Genomic DNA, 24,588 nt, shown 5'->3' with positions numbered 1-24,588 from the left:
AGTGAGTTACAGAAATAGATGACGGACCTAGTAGGAGTTCAGGAAGTTAGGTGGAAAAGAAATGGAGTGTGTCAAATCCGGTTCTTTTACGGGGAAGGAACTAAAAGTGCCAACTAGGAGCATTGTTTTTCGTTCAAAATGAATAATATCAACAATTACATGGGTTGAATTTGCTAATGATAGACTTTCTTTTAATTCTCTTAAGGGTTGGTGGTGTGATATTATTAATTCAAATTCGCATGCCCTAACAGAAAATTAGGATAACGATACAAGAGAAAGCTTTTACGAACAAATCGAAGAGTATTTGACCAACTCCCGTAATACCATATGAAAATTCTATTAGAGTATTTTCATGCGTAGGTAGGGCGAGAGAGTATTTTCAAACTGATTATAAGGATTAAAAGTCTGCATAAAGTCATGACAATGGCGTAAGACTCGTGAACTTTGCTACATCCAAAATCCTATCGTTAAGATTACGAAATTCTCACATCGGGATATTCATAAATATGATCGGACTTCATCAGACGGAAAAACACATAATCAAATTGAACATGTTTTAATAAACAGAAGAAAACAGTCTAGCACAATTGATTACTACCTGGTAGCAGCGATAATAACAGATAAACTATTGTTAAATAAAGGAAATATTCAATATCTGAAAACTCAGATTTTTAATTTAAATAAATTAGAGGAATACCAGATTGAAGTGTCAAAGACATTCTTGATTTCAGATTGCACTAGTATTCAGGGTATTTGGGTTGAAATTAAACATAGCATTAAAATTTCAGCAAAAATTTAAAAAAAATCGGGGCATGTGAAAATATGTAGGAATAAACGACGGTTCGACCGGGAATCCACTAAACTAGCAAAGAAGAGGAAACAGGCGAAACAGCGTTAGAAAGAATCAATCATTGTTCCAATTCACGCGGAAAAAAAAAACTGAGTATAATAATTATCGAGACATTTCTCTTCGGTCAACATCATATAAATGATCTTACAAATTTTACTAGCAAGATTGACTCCATAATCATATGAAATTATTTTAGATTATCCGTGCGTGCAGATTTAATTGAAAATGATCAACTCTTGATCAGATATTTACCATTCGGCAAGTACTCGAAAAGAAGCGGGAATACAACACCCCTGTATATCAATTATTTATTGATTTTAGAAAGGCCTATGATTCGGTTAAGAGAAAAAACATTGTACAACATTCTTACAGAATTTGGAATACCGGAAAGGTTATTTAGATTAATTAAGATATTTTTAAAAAACAAAAACAAAGTAGGATCAGAGTAGGGAAATGCTTGTTCACGATCTTTCACGTTGAGAATGACCCGAAACTAGCAGATGCGTTGTCGCCATTATTATTCAACTTTATTCTGGAGTACGCTATAAGGAAAATAAATCAGATAGCAATCAGGTCCTAGAGCTGAATGATATTTACCAGCTTATGGCGTATGTTGCTGATGTAAATTTAATAGGGGATGGTAAAACAATAGAAAGAAATTCAGAAACCTTAATTAACGCCTGCTACGATATAGGCTTAGAGGTAAATGTAGAGAAAACTATATACATGGAAGTTTATCGGGAGCGTAATACCGCAAATTATGGATACATTAAAATATCAAGTAATACTTTTGATAAAGCGGATATTTTCAAATATCTAGGATCACTATTAACAGATCAAAGTCATAATCACGAAGAAATTTGATGTTGACTGAAGACAGGGATTTCGTGTTATTATTCACTTAAAAATCTTTTGTTGTCGCGAATTCTGTCGAGGAATTTGAATCTTAAAATATATAAAACTACAATCATGCCTGTTGTGCTGTATGGTTGCAAAACACTGTCGTTTACTCTGAGGGAAAATCGCAGACTGAAAGTATTAGAGAACAAGATCCTGAGACCAATATTCGGACACAAAGAGGAACGGGAATGGGGAACGGCGGAAACTTCATAACGAGGAAGTGCATAATTTATACCCTTTACCAAACATTGTTAGATTTATCAAGTCTACAAGGCTAAGATAGACAGGTCATGTAGCCAAAATGGAAGAAACTAGGGACGCTTTCAAAGCTTTCATTGGAAAACCAAATAGGAATACAAGTGTTACGAAGACCGAGACATAGATGAGAGGTTAATATTAAAGTGGATCTTACAGAAATAGGAAATAAAGTAGAAATTTATTCTACTTAATTTATTTATTATATTAAAGTAGTACGTGGCATTGAACTTCATGTGTCTATAGTCCATAGAGCTATATTAAGTTGTTGATATATTTAGCTTTATTTTATTTGAGAAAAAATTTATTATGGCATTATGGGAACTAAAGAAGTAGGACTTTCTCTAGCAAAGATAAGTTCAAAGTTTTTACAGTTTAGCTATTTACGTTATATATACGTGTTTGTATGGGCGCCCTTTTAGTACACTTGTCCACCGTCCTCTTTAGTATCCCAACACGGGTCTGCTTAGCAGCTAAAGACTATTCTAGCTATAGTATATTTCTGTCACATATTAATTGTTGAAAGTAGTGATAACTTCTTCTTGAGAAGTCTTAGTGCAAGTTAATCTATAATTAGTATCAGATATGCAGAAATACTGATGTAAAATACTCTTTAACACTATAAAACTAGACGAAAATTCGTAGCGATTTCTTTGTCCCATCGATTTTTAAAATGTAATTCAAAAACTATTTTAAGATAAATTCGTGGCAACCCTACACTTTAAATTTCGAAACAGACACGGAAACCGAATTTATTTTATTTTATTGTACTTGTAAGGTTATGTTTTCAACATTTCATAACATAGTTATTAGATTTCAGACTATTACGAAGAGTGAAATCTTTGACTCTTCAAATATTGATATCAAAAGCAAAAGAAATCTATGTATATGAAAATGAAAGTGATTATATGAATTCATAAACTCTTGAACCACTCAACCGATCTCGATCAAGTATTGAATATACAAGTAGATGCTGTTCACGCCTGGGATAGTTTTTATCATTTCACTTTGACGATACAACGTCGGGGAGGGGAAAGGAGGAGATATTTAAAAATGATCGAAAATGACCAAATTAGTTCCGAATCCATAGTTTTTGGGTTCGCTGAGCTGAACAGTGACACTTCCGATGCCGTTGAAATCTATATTCAGCTTCGCAACTTGGGGAAAGGGAAGGGGGAAAATATATAAAAGTGATTAAATTGACCGATACTAGTGTCGAATCCATGAAATTTTTGAGTTTGCTGAGATGAACAAAGACACTTCCGATGCAGTTTAAATCCAAATTCAGTTCTTTATGTCCAAAATGAAAGTGAAGAACGGGTATTCGCCTATTAATTTATATAAACGTAGGATTTATCTCTCAATGACAAAACTGATCTTAGTGCAAACAATGCAGAAATGAAAGATAAAACAAACGAAGATTCATGATGTCGTCAGCAGTCAACTACTAAACGAAACAAGACTAGTCATTTTAACACACAGCCGATACTGTGCGCCACTTGCGAGAACTCATTTAGATTTCTTATAATAAATAATCATGTTCTAATTATTTTCCCAAAACCGTGGACACTACAATACAGGGTGGTCCAAAAGTGCGAAACACTCAAATAAAAACCAAGATTACATTAGTAGTACAGCTGGACAAAATTTTATAGGACATGTAATGTCGATGGTCGCCATCTTGAAACCCGTCCTTTTCAATTCATTTTCATTTTCTTAAATGAAAACAATTTGTTGCCATACTTTGTTCTCGTTTAAAATTTTCTCAGAAATTCTATGTTGTGTTTATTTTTGTTTTATCACTTATTGTAACAAATTTATGACTGGTATTTTGGGCTTTCACATCAGTCACATAATACACATTTCTCCCGATTGAAGGTTGTGTTCGATGTGTTTCCATTTCATTAAGTTGTCAGAGCTAATCTTTCTTTCCCCCATACATCCATCATCTGTTCGAAGTGCTTTCATGTATGCTTGCACACGCGTTTGTAATGCGTTCCTCACCACTCCCTGAGCTGTTCAGGTATTCTGAAAACTAAAACACCGTCGACTCCTGATGTAATTGTTACGATGGGATGAATCAAAGAACTGCTATGCAGGTGCAATCAAAGCAAATCACACTTCTAAGTTAGTGTCTTGTGAGTGGTTGAAAATGGACAGAGGAAAGGGAGAAGACACGGTTTAAATTTAACGTTTTATATATCATACTAACATGTAAGCCAAAGTCCAACGGATTTTTCTCGCAAGGACTGTTTAATGCAAAAAATATTTCATATCTTAAGAATATGAACAGTAAGTAAAGTATGTAATGTAAAACTTGACTATGACATTCCTACTAACATAATACGTCAACATTTATTTTAATTCCACGCATGTACACTCAAGTTCAAAATTACTGTCTCATATCTATAACTGTCTTATTGTAAGAATATAATTTGGTAATGATTTTGCAGGGTACTTTTAATATTGATACTATATGTATTATCGCAAAATGTATAGGTATTTGTAGTAAACTTCATAGGAAAAAAATATAAATACGGAAATCAGAATGAGTAAAATAAAATGTTGCTAAATGGACAAGAAAATTTTATTTTCGTTTTAGTGTTCTTATTTACTGCTCTTTTGACATGAAATTTTCTACGTACATGTCTTTGGCGATTATACACATACTAACATTATAAGAAATACCAGGCGAATACGTTATCAAATTATATTCTTAGAACAACATATTTATAGACATGTGACAATAATTTTGGACATGAGTGTACATAGAAAGGAGAAAATATGTAATTACATAGAAATCTGGACTCTTCATATAAATAATATTGCGAACTTATTACTGCACAGTTTAAACATATAGGTCAGATGGAACGAAACGAAATTTAAAGGTTGTTCTGAGGTAGAACGGAGCAGATAAAGGTATATAAGATAATAGCTACGAAGGAATTAATTAGATTTTAAGGGATTGGGTAAAACATGAGGACACAAAGAAAGACCACAGTCAACATGTCCTCCTTCACAACCGTATATAGCATTGTATCCTTCGCAAGATTATTGACCCAACTATCAATTAGTATATGGCTATTGAAAACGCATGTAGAACGATCCCTCAATTATAGCAAACAACCAAACTATCAATACGCTAAAGTCGATTTTAACAAAATATGATGGGAGCTATGGTGCTTCAATTGACCGAAAACTCGGTTAAACTGAAATAATATTATTTTGATAAATGTACAGCACGAAAAGACGTTGTTGGCAACATACGATGTCTTCTTCAAAACTGAACATTGCTAAACTACAGCCGTACGACTAAAAGAATGAAGTTTAATTCAGCTTGTGAACAAAACGTGCTTACCAGTCATTAGATGAGCGCTTTTTTTCAACGATTCTATTCATCAAAAAATTCGAACAAATCCGGTTTAGTTCAATGGAACACTAGTTTACTATATTGTTATACCGGTATGTTATTGCAGCCCTCATTCATAGAAACTAAATTTTGCTTTGTCGCTTAAAATAAATTTGAATAGTTCTCAGTTGGGATAACAGAAGTCATATCTACTTCAGAAAGACTAATATTGCTGTGTAACTCTATTTGAAGTGTATAATATAAAGTCCCTTCTAAATAATCCTGAGACATCAGTAAATTGTCTGAAGAAGGCAGCTTGCGGAGTTCTATTACTATACTTTCTAGTTCTGAGCTGCTTTCGAAACTCAAAGTAATCCAGTTTTGCAGATAAACCAGGAGATGTTTGCCAATTAAACCTTTTATTTATTTATTTATTTAATTAATTAAGTTTTACTTTTTCATTTTTGCAAATGAACGAAGATAATTGCTCTTGTGCGTGATTTCCAGTTTCTAGAGATTAATTCAACACGTGTCATGGAAACCATAGTAAGGCAAAAACTTGTCAAACAACATTCGTTACGTCACATATCCCAAGGCTATTATTTTTCCTTTTCTCATATTGGCCGTTTCCCGTAGATGCTAACAACCTTGATAATAATATTTCACTTCGGATTTATGTAATGAGTGGTTGCAGAATATCGTGCTGAGTTTAATCGTACAAGAATCACCCGTAAGTAGTTATTTTTTTGAACATAAGTATATATTAAATGAATTGTAGTGCGCAACAAACAAAATTAGATTTGGGTACAGAGCCATAGCTAGGGGAGGGGAGAGCGTGGCGGTCTCCCCGGGCGCTGGTACCAAGAGTGCGCTGATCGAGCAAGAATAAAGAGAAAGTTTTGCAATGAATGAACCACGCGTCGTCCCTAAAATGTATTGACGCCTTGTTAAATCAATATTGTTGTCTATTTGCAAAGAAATAGATTTGCTACGAAACCTCTTGCTCGCTTTGTTGGCAATTCAAACGTTTCAGTAAGTCACAACAACTTTTTACGTATTGCCAAAAGAAAGTTATTATATAAGATTTATTGATAACAAGGTGCCGAGTAATGACTTAGAATGTATGCAGAAGCGTTTTCAAAATCAGAAACAGTCAAAGTCTGAAACACATGGTTGTTACTTTGATGGTGATACAAGTTCGGCATTTTTGGTTAATCACGCTTTTCTACACAATCGGATTAATTACGACGGTGAGAATGATGGTATGAAAATGAAAGAAGACACAGCCAAACTGCTGTTTGCGTGAAAATATTAGAAATGAAGGTAAACAAGGGAAACAATAATATTTTCGAACTTGAAACAGTTTTAGAACTTAAGCTGTCAGAACTTAACCCAAAGAATTTCGTCTTTTTCAAAGACTGATCACTGCTAGTATGTTTTTTAAATTTCATTCATATATGAAATGCTTCGAATTTGAAGAAATTCATTGCGATCATGTATCTACTAACTACCTGTATCGCTAGGATAATTTATTTGTGTGTATTTGTATCTAGTGGTGTGGTATTTTTATTTAAATACATACAAAATATACATTATATATATATATATATTGGTGTGTGTGTTAGTGTATTTTTAATATGTTAATAATAAGTAATCTTAAATGCATAATTTCATTCATTAAGAAATTATGTAAGTAGTATAATTTCAAACATATGTTGTAGCCAAACTACATTTTGGATTTTATATACAAACATTATACATATTATTCAGCTCCATTGATCAATATTGACAATTTCGCAAAAAAAAAAAAAAAAAAGTTTTATTCTGAAGTTCCCTTATGTTTCACTAGACATTTTTCACCGTAAAACAATCGAAATCGTTATTTTCTTTTGTATGGTCACACCCAGAATAAATTACAAAAGTTACTGGAAACTAACTGCTTCCAATAAAAATGATCGAAAATGGCAAATATTAGTCTCGAATCCAGGGTGGCTGAGATAAACAGTGACACTTCCGATGCCGTTTAAATCCAAATGCAGCCCACATTAGTTATCCTAAAGGAGGAAAGTGACATGTAAAAGTAATTGAAAATGACTGATACTAGTTTCGAATTCAAAGTTTTTGGAGTCCCTAACTTCATTGGTGACAGTTTTTGTACCGTTTATGCCCAAAATGAAACGTAATTTCCCCGTACGAAGAACGGGTATTCAGTTAGTCTTTAATAATAGCAAACAGAAATTTCACATGTTAAATTCTTCAATATATTTGCCGCTGCTCAAATTTACGCACTTGTGCGGTGTATGTGTGTGTATACGTAAATGTCATCTCTCTTTTTAGTTGTTCGAAAAATACAATTACAAATAATAAAGAGGGATTTTTAAATCAGAAATCAGAAAACTAAAAAAAAATAAAATTAAAAGCTGTTGCTTTAAGTATTTTTCCTTCTAGCGAAATACATTGTATAGGCCTATATACATGCTGCAGACACGTTGCAGCAAATAAGATTAGTATCAGGGGAAGAAATAGCTTTTAAATTATATTTTCTGGGCTTTGCCAATATTTCCGATATTTCCGATCCAATATTTCTAATGGGTTCAAAATTTCCGGAAATTTTACGCAGCACAAGGACAATGCGTATCTGCGTAATATATATATATGATTTTAACATACTGGTATTAACGAAAATGATTCTGGCCCTGTTATTTAACACTTCCCTGCCATAAAACGGTAACTTTATAAGATTACTTAAGATAATTTAAATGCGTCTATATTAATTAATCTAACTAGGATTATATTTTAGTATCTTTTGTAGTCAAAACTCCATTCTACCACGGCGCTAACTTTAAAGGAGTGGTACAAATATATTTGTTGCCACAAAATTTCCCTATTCTAATATAAGAAACATAACTAATCAGAGATCTTAACTGTAAACTAGTTTTCATTTTAAAAGCATAATGTAGTAAAATATTCGAAAATTTCAATTTTCCCCAGTTTTTTCGTTTTTTTCGAAGCTCGGGAAAAAACGTAAAAGACTGTTTTTTAACCCAAAATTTCCGTGTTTTTTTTTTTGAGGCCTTTACAACACTATTACGGAGTGGTACCAATTTATAATATAACATTTGAGTTTGTTTTTGAAGTAACCGATAACCGCCAGGGGGGTAAAAATTTCCTAGGAAATTATTACTCCCTACCAAATCCGGATTTAAAACCATCTCGCCCCTAGTGACCGTGTTTGTTAAGATATACTACGAAGTGGTATCAATTTATAATGTAATATTTGAATTTGTCTTTGAAGTAACCAATAATAGACAGGGGGTAACAATTTCCTAGGAAATTATTATCCCCTACCAAATCTTAGAATTTAAACCCATGTTGCCAAAATGAGTGTATATACTGAGAGATCACATTTAAAAATATGAATTTTTAATGTGACTTTTGACTTTTCCTTTGAAGTTACCAAAAATCGACATTGGGGTAAAGATTTCCAGGGGGTAAAACTTTTCAGGGGATAAAAGTTTTCAGGTCTAAAAAAATCCATGTGACACCGGCATTTTCCTAGTGCCAATGAGGACAACCTAGGAAAACCTCACTCAGAATGACGAGTATGGGAAAACTGTTACATCTTTCGGATTGAGTGTTTCCATTGAGAATGAACCCGGGACAGAAAAAAAGAAAGGCTACGGTACAAGAGAGACTAAAATTTTGAAATAATTATTACTTTTAACAGTTTTCCTTCACATAAGGAAATAGTTAAAATGTATATAAAGATACACAGAATGTGGTTAGATAAGCATTTCTGTTGGAGGAGAGCTTTTTCATAGTCAATGCTGCATAACGATGAGCTTTTCGAAGATATTCTTTTGTCCCTTTGAACTTGGCGCTTAGGAACAGAACTATTATTTATAATAAACAATAATAACAATAACGTTTAGTTTAAGTACATACCTAAACTAGTGAGTTAACATCAGTGGAAAATAAAAATAGCCTTAAAAAGGTTATCGACAGACTTTAAAATCGCACTAAAAACATACAATATACTTTTTACAAAATAATATAACCGATTTAAAAAAGCGCTAGAAAGCAGAAAATAATTTAACAAGTGAATTTCATTTCATAGTTGCACTATGATAGACGTCCAAACTATGCGAATTAAATATTGAATCAGAAGTCCAATTTGCGGCTACAATACAGAGATATTGAGAGATGAAACCTGTAAGCAGTTAATTTAACTGGCTTAAACCATTTGTTGCCATATTTGTTCTATGACGATGAAGTTAAAACGAAAATTAATTATTTTAACTACTTGAGGTTTGAATAGAATGTTAACTGGGGAGAAAAAAACGCTTTGTTGAACGCTTAATATATTCTAAATTCTTCTTCTCGGTATCAATTACTGTTTTGGTTTAGTTGAGATGAATGTTGATAAAAGAAGTACAAGTAAAGTTTTGTCACTTCCGAATTTAGTAGAGTAATACAATTAGTTCTTATCTTTTTCAGAAGCTGAATTAATTAGAAAGCAAATTGACGTAATTTGTTACCGTTTTTGTTCTACGGCGAACAATGTTGAAATCTGAAATAGTTTAATTCTACCGGCTTCAATGATTAATGGAGAAGACGGAACCTACCTTTGAATGTTGAACAGATCACTTCCACATGCACACGCCATTCTTGATATCTCTTGTCGTTATTGCTTTGTGGAAATGAATATTAAAAACCGGAAATACCAGTAAATGCCTACCATTTTCGTTTCAATAGTGAAGATGGTATATTTTCTTGAAACAGTCAATCGATGCGACGAGACAATTTATCGTTAACTATTACCGTATTTGTTCTATAGCGATCAACGTTAAAACCAGAAGGACTAGTAAATTTTTACAACTTCCTATTTTATTAGAGAAAAACAGATGATGATGATATGATGTCTCGACGTTGAATCAGTTGCAAAAACCTGCATTTTACTGTCTACAATGCTTATTCTGTGGATATTAAATTTGAACTCGGAAAAGATTGATTTCAACTGCTTCCTGTCTGGCTTTTAAGTTAAAAGGTTGGAGATTGAATCTACTCTTGGGAGCCTGAATCAATTGAGAATACCTTTACCGTTCTTGTTGTATGAAAATCTATATTGGAACATCAATTACTAATCAACGTAATTTCTATCACCTCCGATATAATTAAAGTATCATAGGAGGAGATAGTACATTATCTTGAGACACTGAATCGATTTTTAAAAAAGTTTCCTCTATATATTATTACCTTTACTCTTTGGCTTTGAAATGAAAAGCACTAGTAGCTTTTACTAGTTTCCTTAGTAAGTACAGTAACACTAATCGAAATGATTTCCATTTTTGTGATGTTGAATCGATTAAAAAACGCTTCTTAATACCTATTATCGGTTTTATTTTATATAAATTATTATTGAAACATTAAATTATTATTATTTAGCTTTGGTACTGTGTTATAGTTATTGTAGTACGTTTACGAGACATCAATTCGATTCCGAAAAATCATTTGTCGCTATTTATTATCTCTTTTGTTCTATGGTGATTAATGTTGAAACCGGAATTGCTTGATTTTCGCACTTCTAGTTTGAATAGAGGGTTAAGGGTAAAACTCATTCTTGGGACACTGAATCGACTGAAGAAAAAAGAAAGAAAAATACTTCTCTATAATTGTTACCGCTATTCTCAACAAAAGAACCAATCTAATCGGATTCCATAGACTTCCTTCCAGTACTTTTGCAAAGTATATTAAGTTTGAAAGTCCAAAAAAAAAAAAAAAAAAAAAAAAAAGAGAGAGAGAGAGAGAGAGAGAGCTAAAGGAAAAAAATTAAAATCGACGATAAGAAATACACGTAGAACGAAGACGTTATTACCGATAAGAAATACACGTAGAAATAAAAATGTTCCACGGTGTTCCGGTAACCTCTTCGTCTTCACGTACGAATTCTCTGTTTTGATATCATTCATTAATTGTAGTCTCCTTCGCCGGCCTCTCTCTCTTTCTTGCCAATATACCTTCTAAAACGTCCCTCATGATACAGTTCCTTCTTAGCCAATGTCACAACCACTTTCTCTTCCTCTGCTTATTAATATATAAAATTGTACTTTTCTCCCCATCATTTTTAACACCCCGTCATTCGTTTCTGCCCGAACAGATAATTCTCTCCATTCTTCTCCACACCTGCATTTCGAAAGTTTCCATTCGTTTTTCATCAGTTTTGCGTAATGTCCACGTTTCTGATCTATACAGGAGAATACTCTACAGGAAGCATTTTATAGTCTTTTTCTCAACTGATTATTCGAAGTCCCAAAAAGCAGTATTTTTCTCTTATAACTTATCATAAAACTAGACATAATTTATTATACACTTATAATCTTATTTCATTATGTCAGTGATTCAACATACAGCACTTGAATCATCATTATGACATGTATTTGTGCGTCAAATTTTCTTTCATTATTGAGAACGTTTCTGTAAAAAATAATAATACCTTCTATTACCATACTTCATATAAAACTTAGATGCTACAATTTTAGCACCAAAATGTTCATCTCCGTGTTCTAAGGAAGTAGCTTCAATTCTACATAATATTATATATTTATATATTATGTAGAAATGTAACAGCATTAAAAAGGAATGTAAAATTCAACAGAGCAACTAAACGAAGCCAATTATATCTTAAACTACAAATGAGCTGTTCTGGCGAAAGTAATGATAAGAGCACTTGCGGTGAATTGAATTATTAGATAAACGAGGGTGAGGATAAAATATCTTTTTCTTCTACTATTGGTTATTCTACACGCCCCTCACAGTCACACGATTGCAAAGTGCGTTTAACATTACCGGAAAAACTCATATATGTTACATATTCTATGAAAATTGGATGAATATATTTTTGGTTTTGAACTTAAAAGCCCAAAATTATACTTCGAGACTAACGGACACGGTAATGATAATGATGAAGTGGTAACGGTAATGATAATGATGTATAAAGTCGGAGAAAATAGTATAACCTCGACAAAGCCCACTTAGACTACACGGTGTTTGTCTATCATAAAGTCTAGTAGATTCGAACTTGGATAGAGTCAAAGACGCCACACATCAGAGGTGAGTGCTCTATTACTGAGCCATCGCAGTCCCCAAAGATATTCTTTCAAATAACATTCTAACTTAATGATCGTGAATAAAATCAATCACCTAAAATCAATGATTCCAATGTTTTTATACCTAATTTGGTTTAAATTCTAAATTTTTTTAGTGGGTTAAATTAAGAAATCCTACCTAGTGTTTCTTTGCTAAATAATTAAAAATTTCAATGCATTACACTTTTATAGTATATTTTTATACAGGCTGTTTCAAAACAACACCGACAACGTTTGGGTGGTGATTCCTGGCACGAAGATAAAATAGAAAGTATAGACCAATCTGGATGCACAAATGCTTCCTTTCGGAGTAATAGGCTGTCCAAAATGTGGAAAACTGTACTTTAAAGGTCCATAGCTCCAATATTATGGAATCTACCGTTCACTTAGGAACTAGTATGTGCTCTATCCAAAAATGCATGTTTCAGAATAATGCGGTACTTACGCAAAAAGTTTTATAGAGGGAGTTTGACTACGGGTATATAATTTGAAGTAATCACCAATTACCTCTATAAAAAATTGTAGCGGAAGCACGTGAAACATGTATCTTTGGATAGCGTTTTATAGTTCCTAAGTGAAGTCTTGACCCCAATACGGTAGGTCCCATAGTTTTGGTGTCAGGAATCACCTCCAAAACGTTATCGGTGTTGTTTCGAAGCACCCTGTATTTAGGCTTTACTTCATTTGTTGAAAAAATAATTTGATTTTAACGTGTCTACTTAAAAAGTCCATAGCAGAAACTTTTTAAATTATTATTTAACGATATGTATACATACTATGTTTAAAATCAGATTATATATATGGAAATTTAGAATTCAATATAAAATAATAGTTATAGGTTAAAAAATAAGTAATCTAAAATTAACTTAAATCGCATGTGCTTACATATTTTTCATATAAATGTTGCTTAGAATTCGTCACATAAAATAATAATTCTTAAGAATATCTTAAGAATAAGATATGTCCAACATTCTCCTGATACTTTTGCCACTAATTAATTATCTGAGTAAATTAAAATAAACAATGATTCTAGAACTTCAGAAATCTTTATAATGGAAATCTAAGTTAGGAATACACTATTCTTTGCCGAACTACATTCCAATCTGACAATATTAGGGTAATTTTAATCTTTGAAATAACAAACGGGTGTTATTTTAGACAAATAACATGCTTAAATTTCACGTTGCAGCAAATAGAGATGAAACCTTATATGAAACCACTAACCAAAGAAGAATACGAAACTATGTTGACAAACATGGGAGAAAATGAACAAGATTTGGAAAGAGATGTCGCCTACTTAAGGGAGTGGCTGTACAAGCAACCTCACCTCCCAAAGGATATAGGTAAGTGCACTTGGTTATTTTACTACGTTATGGTTACACTGTTAATAGTTTTAAGATTTTTTGTTAATAACAATTGGGGTTACAAAGTTAACAAGGAGAAATGGAGTTACTCTTCGAGCATTCTCAACTGGTTTTGTTTGTTAATTTTTAAATTCTGCTTCCAAAATGGGGGAACAATGCTTTGTACTTACACTGAATATTTAAAATAATTGTTAAATGAATCCTTGAAACAATATTTCCATCATTCGTTTTGAAAACCAAGAGTATCGTTGATCAAAACAAAATGTTGATCTGTGGCATATTTTTGGTCTACGTAAATTTGTAACATTTACGGAAGAAATATGTAGGCCTAATATTTGTTTCGATAGAAGCAATGTATGTAATAAAATATATGATCTTATCTGTGACATACGTAATAACGTTATAAAACATATCGCAAAATAAATGCTTGTAACTACATAATACCACATAACGAAGCTACCCTATAATGAACTTAAGTGGTATATGAAGACAGTGTTCCACTAAAATGTAACTTCTTAATTTCTTCTTATATATAGCAAAAGGCTTTTAAAATGCACATAAGAAACGTGTAAAGTCTTTTTTTTTTTTTTTTTTTTTTGGATGGGGCTACATTCTCATTTACACGTATATGCACCGTCACTGACGCGCCTGTACTCTACCTATGCACCCCTGCAGCATCAAGCAGGCCCATCTGCTTCGCTTCTGTGCGGACATAGGAAGCTTTCTTAGTTTTTATTCGCAACGTAGTAGACTTCTTTCTCCGTTAGTTTTTATGGTAAATATTCGGACGCAGTATTTATATCCTTAATTGCGAATCCCTCGTAAAGTCAATCTACAACAAGCGCTCCTAGGCCTGCAACTCCTTCCAAAAGAAATAATTTATAATGTACAGAGAGTAATTTTCTAATGAAAGAATTGCATGAATAATAAAACCATCTATGTAAACCTAAAATAGTCAGTAAAACTTAATATGTTACAATATATCGTGCTTTATATTCTCTTACAGATGATTTCGTGTTGATTTCATTTATCAGGCAAAGGAAATACCGATTAGAAAGTGTGAAAAAGAAATTGGATAAATTTTTCACCATTAGAGCACTCGCTCCTGAGTGGTACACAACTGGTAACAATCAACGCAACGTAACTCCGGAAATTAAGAATCAGTAAGTTTTTTTCCTCTACTATAGTTTAGTTCTTGCCAGGGGCGGATAAAGGAAGGAATTCTGGCGGGCAGTGGGTTGTAATACTGCTACTTCGAGTTACTTTCAAGAGCTTCACACTCTGGGATGAGTTTTGTTTATGTATGAAATAAAAAAGTTTCCTCTTCTTGGGAAGACGATCGCCCCCCCCCCCCGGATCTGCCTCTGGTTCTTGTCTGTACATGAATACAGTATGAGGTGTATACAACAGAGTAATAGATTACTTCTGATGAAAAAAAGTGTTCAATAAAGAAATATCCTAACTCACGTGCAGTAAATGGAATGAATATATGGTGTCATGACAGTAACGTATTAACTCAAAATCAAAATACCGGTATAACACTTTCATTTTGCACATATAATACAAAGTATGGAAGTTACTCGTATATCAAGATTATGAATAAAATCTGGGACTCCAGTATCAAATATCATGAAATATAATAGTATATTAAGTACAGAGTAAGGGAGATACTGTGTACGTCTAGTCTATAAACTAGGTGAAACGAAAACGCCTAAGGAGAAGTGGAGTTACTTTTAAATGATTATTTAATGAAAGGGTACTATAATAATCATTGTATCAACGAAACTAATGAATTGTAATTACCAAAATCGATATTCATCAGAATTCGAATAGAATTAAGAGGTTGGTGTTTAGTTTAGAGGCAAGACTTAAGAGTAGTGTGGACAAGAATTATAAATCATACTCTTTTTAGGTTAAGGTTCAGTAAAGTTGAGATATCAATATCTTACGTATGACTAAAGTTTCTTGAGGATAAAGTATTATAAATTAATACTACACTGAAAGACAATAGATAATAAATAGGGAACAAAAGATAGAAGGTACAGGTGATTGAAACTAATTCAGCATTTATATTATCTTAGAAAAATAATGGATAGTTTCTTTGTCACCAAACTTTTAATTTAGTTATTATATCGTGTAGAACCAGTCGCAATACAGTTTTCTTTGCAATCAAGATATCACGCCACATAGATTGGTTATGCCGATTTTGATTAGAGTTTAGCGTACCTTTAAGCAACAAGGCTAAATGAGACTTGTTCCTACAATTTAACATGGAATTCGAGCGAAAAGAGATCGAACCGGGAATCGAACTCCATGTACCTGTACACTAAGAGCATAGCAACAAAGTACCTCTGTTATATATGTTGGAGAAGTAGTTGCCTATATCAAATATATTTTAAGAATGGATACATTATTAGTTTGGTTTCATGCATCTGTTATACTATCTAAGTTCTGTTTCTCACACACAGAGGAAAATCCGTTCTCCGGAGACCGGTATATTGTATAAATATACGGTATCCTCTTGCTTATTATAGAAATCAGTACGGAGCATACGTTATCCGTATGCTACATGGGCACTGCCCTTAGGTGTTACATCATGCCGTTGCAGGATGTCTGACATCTAACAGTTTTCCGTATATCACACGCATATACTTATGTTACCTTCGTCAGCTATATGTTATATTTGTCCATTTGTATGTGATATCCTGGCCGCCTATATTGTTTCATACGGAAAGTACATGTAGATGGAACACTTACAGGCCCTACAGAAAGTATTAAAAAACATGCGTGTTCAGCTATACGTCTGCTGTACGTTAAGTCCAAAGACTACAAAAATTACTTATGTAACCTATCTTTTTAAGTACCCCACCTACAATTTTTTTCTCAGTGTATGGAGAGATTCAGCAATTGCATAACTATATCAAAATTTACTTTGAATCTGTTCATTCTAACTTTGAGACTACGTAAAACTAAAAAATAAAATATGTAAAAGAACTTAAAATTAGGTCTGTGTTAAAGTGTTGGAAATATGTCGTTGACTTCATCAGGTATAATCTTATGTTATAACTAACTAACTAACTAACTAACTCTATGGCCAATGGAACCCAGATGTTCAATGCTGCCTCCACAAAAGCTCTCCACTGACTTCTATCCTTAGTCAACTGCATCCAGTTTCTACTTTGTATTCCAATCTCTGCGAGATCCATCTTAATATTGTCCTCCCATCTGCGCCTAGGTCTTCCTAATGGTCGTTTTCCGATTGGTCTTCCCGTCAAGACTTTGAAAGCGTTTCTACTTTCTTCCATTCTAGCTACATGACCCGCTCACCTAAGCCTCATAGACTTGACGACCCCAACAACGCTGGGTAAACCATATAAATTATGAGTTCCTCGTTATGAAGTTTCCGCTATTCCCCATTCCCGTTCCTCTTGGGTCCGAATATTCGTCTCAGGATCTTATTCTCAAATACTTTCAGTCTATGTTCTTCCCTCAGAGTAAGTGACCATGTTTCGCAGCCATACAAAACAACAGGCATAATTATTGTTTTGTATATTATAATCTTCAAATTCCTCGACAGAATTCGCGTCGACAAGAGATTTTGAACCGACTAGTAATACGAATTCCCTGCTTTTAGTCGACATTTAATTTCTCCGTGAATATGATTTTCCTGTGTTAATATTGATCCTAGATATTTGAAACTATCCACTTTATCAAAAGCATTATTTAATATTTTTACGCATCCACAATTTGCTGTATTCCGGTCCTGACGCACTTCCATGTATTTAGTTTTCTCTGCATTTACTTCTAAACTCATGTCCCTGCAAGCGTTTAATAAGATCTCTGTATTTATTTCTATTGTTCTCATATCATCCCCTATTAAATTTACATCATCAGCATATGCCATAACCTGGTGAATGCCGTTCAACTCTAGGCCCTGGTTGCTATCTTTGATTTTCCTTATAGCGTATTCCAGCACAAAGTTAAATAATAATGGCGACAACGCATCTCCTTGTTTCAGAACATTTTCGACGTGAAAGCTCGTGGACAAAAATTTTCCGACCCGGACTTTACTTTGGGATTCATTTAAACATATATTAATTAATCTAATTAGCTTTCTCGGTATTCCAATTTCTGTAAGAACGTTGTATAATGTTTCTCTCCTAACCGAGTCGTACGTCTTTCTAAAATCAATAAATAGTTGATGTACCGGGGTATTGTATTCCCACTTTTTTCGAGTATTTGGCGAATGGTAAATATTTGGTCGATAGTTGATCGATTTCGTCTAAACCCGCACTGATAATCTCCAATAATTTCATCTGCGTATGGGGTCAGTCTTGCTAATAGAATATTTGAAAGGATTTTATAGGATGTTGACAGAAGAGAAATGCCTCGATAATTATTACAGTCAGTTTTGTCGCCTTTCTTGTGAATTGGAACAATGATTGATTCTTTCCACTCTTGTGGCAATTCTTCCTTGTTCCAGATAAGGAGAATGAGTTTGTGTATCTTGTTCCACAAGTTTTTGCCTCCAGCTAAAATTAACTCAGCCGGAATTTCATCTACACTCGGAGATTTGTGTTTCTTTAGTTTCTTTATAGCGGTTTCTACTTCTATTCGGTTGGGTTCTGGAATATACGGTTCTGCGGTGTGTATCTCCTTTTCTCCACGCACACTAGTTTTTGGTTGCGTGTTAAGCAAATCGTCAAAGAAATCTTTCCATCTATTTAAGATGCTATTTGCATCAGTGAGAATCTTGTGTTATAGCTTATTTATATCAGAAAATGAGAGGTCATTTGTAACAACCAATAAGATTTTTTTTTTAAATTTTTACATTTCAAAATCTTACAGTGGGTACAGTCTTTAAATTTGCATTATGTGCAGATTTATAACCTGCAACTTTAGATTTTACTTTCACATTGTATCAGATGAAGAAAATGATCAATTACCATAACTGCAATAGAATTGGTAATTATAAGTGATTGATTTAAATAGATTTTAATATTTTTTTTGCTAGCCCTTGGGCTAGCAACCCTGTAGAGGGCTACACCCTCTTTAAGGAAAGGGATGGAATGGAAATTAAGGAATTAAAGGGTATAATCGGTGGGCTAAGAGATGTTACTTTATTTATTACTGTATATACTGGGTCATTATAGTCTTTGCGACTATAATCATTTTAGAGGTGAAGTAATTAACAAAATTATATATAGTTATAAATACAATATTGATGATGACAACGATACAATACACCATTGTGCAAATAATGCAAATGTGTATAAATGAATATGAGGTATGAAATGAGGTGCGATGCACGCCACAACACATAGGTATTGTTAATAAAGACAAATGCGGGTTATCTTCTGCCTAGGGGCGACGCTAGGCCAATGTAGACAGAGGAGGCCCTGTTAGATAACAGAGGGGTTACTGTGCTTGATATGACGGGTAGATATGAGGAAGATGGACATGAAGGCGGTGATCGTGCACAAGTGCTAAGTCTGGATGATTAGGCGGTAGGGTATAGCAATATAGTGTGAAGAGTAAATTGAGTGGGAGATGGTAGTATCGGGGACGAATAGATGAGAGGGCGAGGTGATGCATAGTTTCGAAAAGCAGTGATTGTTCTTGCTGGTAGCGAATGGTGATGAATTTTCGGCGTAGAGATTCAATGTGATAAAGCAATGTAGGAAAGGTTATGAGAGAGTACAAGTAACGTGTCGGACTGGGAAGAGAAATACGGTGAGCGATACGAAAGGCATGGCGCTCGAAGGTTGCCAGTTTGAAGTAGAACGAAGGTGGAGCTGATATCCAGGCAGTGAACCCATAGGTCAGGACGGGACGGAGAAAAACCTTATACGTGTTTAGAACGAGGTGCGATGTAAGTCCCCATGTCGTGCCTGTCAGACGTTTTAGGAGATTGAGGCGGTTATAGACTTTAGTTTTAACGTAGTTCAGATGAGGAGTCCAAGTAAGATGTTGATCAAATATAATGCCGAGATAAGTTACTGTTCTGCTGAGACGAATTGGCGAATTTTGTATGGAGAGAGAGAGAAGTGATGGATTTCTGTGAATTCTGGAGCGTGTGCGTGGTGGAAGAAATACTATGGCTTGAGTTTTTGAAGCATTTATAGTAAGCTTCCATTTTCGGCACCACTGAGAGAAACGATTAATTGATTCCTGCAATATTAGGTTGATGTGTTTAATAGTACGGCCGAGTGCAAGGAAGGCGGTATCATCGGCATATTGAAAGATATGTACGTCTGCAGGCAGAGTTGGAAAGTCGGAAACGAATAGCAAGTAGAGTAAGGGGGACAAAGCTGATCCTTGAGGGACACCTGAGTGTAGAAAGATTGGATGAGATAAATGATTGTTAATATGAACATATGTAATGCGGCAAACCAAGAAGTGATAGACGAAACGAATGTATGAAGTTGGTAGTTTAAGTTTGATGAGTTTGAAGATGAGGGCGAGATGCCAGACTTTGTCAAATGCTTTTTCAAGGTCAAAAAGCACAAGACATGATGGGCGTACAGAATTATAATGATTTGTGATAAGGGTGCTTAGGCGTTGGAGCTGATCATTGATGGAGTATAACGGGCGGAAACCGGCTTGGAAAAATGGAATGAGACTGCGTGCACTGAGATAAGGGTGGAGCCTATTGACTAGAATGCGTTCAAGGACTTTGCTAAAAGTTGAAGTGAGTTGTATAGGGCGATAGGAAGATACAGCACTGGGTGTTTTTTTCGGTTTTAGGAACATGAGCGTTTTAGACATCTTCCACTCGGCAGGAAAAAAGCCTGTGCGAAGGATGAAAGTGAAGATAGAGGCTAATAAAAGGAGTAGTGAGGGCGGACTTTCCTTGATGTGGCGATATGTAATTGAATCAAAACCTGGAGCAGAGTTTCGTTTAGTCCGGACAACGGAAGTGATATCAGCAACAGTAATGGGAGAAGTGAGTTCATTGGGCGGTAGTGTATGGCTGACACTAGGTTGAAAGAGATGACTCGCTGTGTTGACTTTATCGACTGGATGAGAAAAAATTAGATCAGAGGGTTGAGGGGTGAAGATGTCTTGGAGGTAGTCGGCAAATGCATTCGCCTTGTCCTGATCAGAAGCGGCTTGATTGTTGTTGATGATGAGTGGGTAAGACGTTTTGCTGAATTTACCACAAAGCGCATTGAAACGTTTCCAGTAACGTGATGGATGTGCTGTGTCTGCAAGAGTGTTACAAGCTTTAATCCATTGGCGCTTTTTGTACGCTTCAATATAGTTTTTTACAGAACGTTGGAGCTGATTGTGAAGACGTAGTGCTTCGGGATTTCGCGTCCGGACGTAGTCACGATATGCTTGACGAAAGCGTTTGATCTGAGCTAGGTAGTGCGGAGGTAATTTAGGTTGGTATGGAGTGGAGCTAGAAGTTGGGATGAATAATTCGGATGCACGGGTAATCTCAGAAGTGATAGTAGAAACATGGGCATAGAGCTCGTCGGATGATGTAGGAGGGTGAAGATCTGCGACAGCATGGGTAAGATATGTGCGATATTGATTCCAGTTTGCTTTATCAAAGCGAGGCGTTCGAAGTGGTGGAAGTGCAGTATGTGAATGAGCGGTGCCAAAATGATATGAAAGTTTGACCGGGGCGTGGTCACTAGCAAGAAGATCAAGGACTGTAAATGTACTATTAGCAGCGAGTGTATTTGAGGTGATGGCGATGTCGGGAGTGGTATTGGACACAGGTCTAGTAGCAGATGGGAGAGTATGTATGATGCCGGTAGTATGAGTGGTGATGTGGTCTGTAAAGCGTGTGCGTTCATTTGGAGTGCGGCTATGAAAGTTTATATCGGCGAGAATGATGAAATGTTTATAGGTATTAGAAATATGACTGAAAAATTCAAGTGAGATGGGGTGACCGGGTCGAACATAGATAGCAGCGAAAGTGATGATGATGGACTTGAAGTACAATGTAATGATGATATGCTCAGGGAGATGTGGAACAGGACAAATTTGATGGCGAGATGGTATGTGATTGCGAAAGCCAATTGCTACTCCCCCATTGGCCCGTAATGCAGGAGCTGTATTGTCATGACGTGTGAGTGTGTAGCGAGGAATATGACATATGGTATACTTGGTGAGAAAGGTCTCATTCAGCAAGAATACAGATACGTGTTCTTCGAGTAACAGTGCTTCGAAAAGGGTTTTATTGGTAGGTAAGGAGCGAATATTCATGAAAAGAAAGATTAAATCCATTATGACAGGTAGGTTAAACAGCTGTTTCTTGACGGGATGTGTGAAAATGAACGTAATTGTTGGTATAGGTGGCGTAGAAATTGACATTGAAGACTGATTTAGCAGCTTTGATAAGTTATTGTAGAATATGATTGCGTTGAAAAGGATGAATATTTTGTAGAGTGAGCGTGAGAAATTGAAGAAGCTGCTGGATGGTAACTGGATCAGTGGTTTGAAGATCGTTTTTTGGTGGAGAGTCTGGCATCCGGAGCGGTACGACTAAATCAGGATGTTGTTGATCAGGTTGAGGTTTATTTTTGCACTTATAACTATAGGCCGGATGTTGTTCGTGGCATGTGGGGCATTCAGGTGGCTGTTGAAGGTTGGTGCAGAGGCGCGTAGGATGTGGTCCTGTGCAATGTCCACAGACTGGCTGATTTTTGCAAGTTATAGTGTTGTGATCATTGTAGATTTGACAGTTTTCGCATCTCACTGGAAGAGGAGCTGGAGAGCGGGAAGGTTCAACCCTGTGGCGACGTTTATAGATGTATGCGCCAGTAGTGAGTAATGTATCTATTGTATCTTGGGAAGAGGTGAGAATGCGCACCATAAAAGTTGCACCTTGATTGTTCCGTATGCGGATGACCTTATGAATGTTATGTCCCTCATGTTGAAGCTCTTCATGAATTTCGGTGTCGGAATATGTTGGGTCAACCCCCCGGATGACAACTGATAGATATGGTGGACGTTTTGGCGGCGGTGCTTGTTTCTGACGTGTAGAGGAGAGAGATGTAAGAGTGGCGTTTTTCCCGAAGATCTCAAACGAGGCCTTGTTTCTGATGGTGGTTGCGAACTGCGGATCTATGGACTTTAAGATGTAACCATTACGTGTCTTAATTATTTCTGCTAGTGGAATGCTTGGAAGATATTTCCTAAGTTGTAACATGATGAACTTTTCATTGCTGTATTTCGTGTCATAATTTTGAAGAAGGAAGGAATGTAGAATCGGACGATGAGGAGGCTGATTAGTGGTGTGAGATGATTGAGAATTAGGAATGGTTGTATTGCTATTGTCATCGGCTGCATCCATATTAGAGTTGTCTGAAATATTGTCTCTGTGTTGCTTCTTCGACTGATGTCGAGGCTGCTTAATAGAATCAGAATACAACTGTGTGTTTCGTGGAGACCTAGACCTGGTGGAGACATTCGAAGCTGTTGAAGCGGTAGAACTGCCGGATATGGTTCGCTGCCGGTTGCCAGTATCCTTCCGCTTGACCACCTTCGTGTTCGAAGCGGACGGAGTGACAAATACCGGAGGAAGACCACCGTGCCGTCCATCCACCTTTGGTCCAGAAGCAGCTTGATCTGCCATAGCAGAGACCGATAGATTTCTAGAGAGCCGTGAGATCCGAGGATGATGTGTAGTGAGTGATGAATATGATGAAGGTAGGACAACCCGTTTGGATAGTTGCCCAGGAGGAGCGGCTCCTCTGGCTCGATCCGTAGATCCGGACGCCCTTGGCTTGATGAGTCTGACGGACGGATCTCTAGAAAGAAACAGAGGAAGAGGCTCAGGATATGGAAAAGGAAGGTTAATTCAAAAATCGTCACCATATGCAAGGTAACGCTTCAGAGCAAGCTCTGGGAAAGTATGTTTTAAATTTAATTAAGATTTGCTTTAATGAAGCACGCGAGTCCATTAATCCTCGACTACCTAGGTATTTTTTGTAACTCGGACTACCAAGGGGGATCATTTTGTACCCACCTGTTAAGATTAAATATATTTTGCGAAAGAAATAAATTAGAAAATCTCATAAATATCTACAGTGACTGAAGTGAACACCACACGGGATAAGACTAACAGCTATTTATTATGCTGCCATCTAGGAGTGACACTTCTAAATGCCAATCACATGTTGTACTAACTGGGGGAGGGGGTAGTTTGTGCCCACCAACTTAAAATAGCAAATTTAGAGCCACACTAACGTTCAATTTGCACCAACGTAAATTATATGCTTGAGTAAACATGTTGAGCAATAACATATATATATATATATTACAATTTTAAAGAAACGATTAGAAGAATACTGTGGTGGGCACAAAGTACCCCGGTGGTACTGCAAGGGTTAAAGGAAATGAATACAACAAATAAAATATCCACTGACTTGCCTACATATTATATTCACCTACCTAATGTCTGGTTGTTCTACATAAGGTCCATTTCTGGTTCCCAGAACAGGAGCATGGAAGCAATGGCGCATTAGTCCGTGGCTGGATATACGGTTTACGACAACGTATGGCGTAGCACATTTGTACACACAATTTAATTACTGTAAATTTTAAGCAGAAACACCTTGAGTTTTAAAATGTGATTATTTTCCTCTTTTCAGTTGGGTAATACCTTTGAAGCAATTATCACCTGATGGATGTTTAATCTCGATGTCAGCAATACCACCACAAGCATCTGAGTTTGATCCAGATGCTTTAGCTAAAAAAGTGCTGCTG

At 35.4% G+C, this 24,588-nt stretch overlaps 1 protein-coding gene across 1 annotated transcript; it reads left to right on the top strand.

The window, feature by feature from the left end:
• Nucleotides 1-6,035: 6,035 nt before the first annotated feature.
• On the top strand, nt 6,036-20,851 carry LOC145691500 (uncharacterized). Its single transcript, XM_081766908.1, has 4 exons — nt 6,036-6,084; nt 13,689-13,842; nt 14,870-15,026; nt 20,611-20,851. Exons 2-4 carry the CDS (start codon nt 13,698-13,700, stop codon nt 20,849-20,851), a joined length of 543 nt encoding a protein of 180 aa, XP_081623034.1. The 5' UTR covers nt 6,036-6,084; nt 13,689-13,697.
• The last annotated feature ends 3,737 nt before the right edge of the window (nt 20,852-24,588 follow it).

Source organism: Thermobia domestica, chromosome 8 (assembly GCF_964235325.1).
Source record: "Thermobia domestica chromosome 8, izTheDome1.hap1.1, whole genome shotgun sequence".
Classification (NCBI taxonomy): Eukaryota; Metazoa; Arthropoda; class Insecta; order Zygentoma; family Lepismatidae; genus Thermobia; species Thermobia domestica.
Note: the sequence above shows the minus strand (reverse complement) of the source record. Positions and strands in the feature narration are given on the sequence as shown.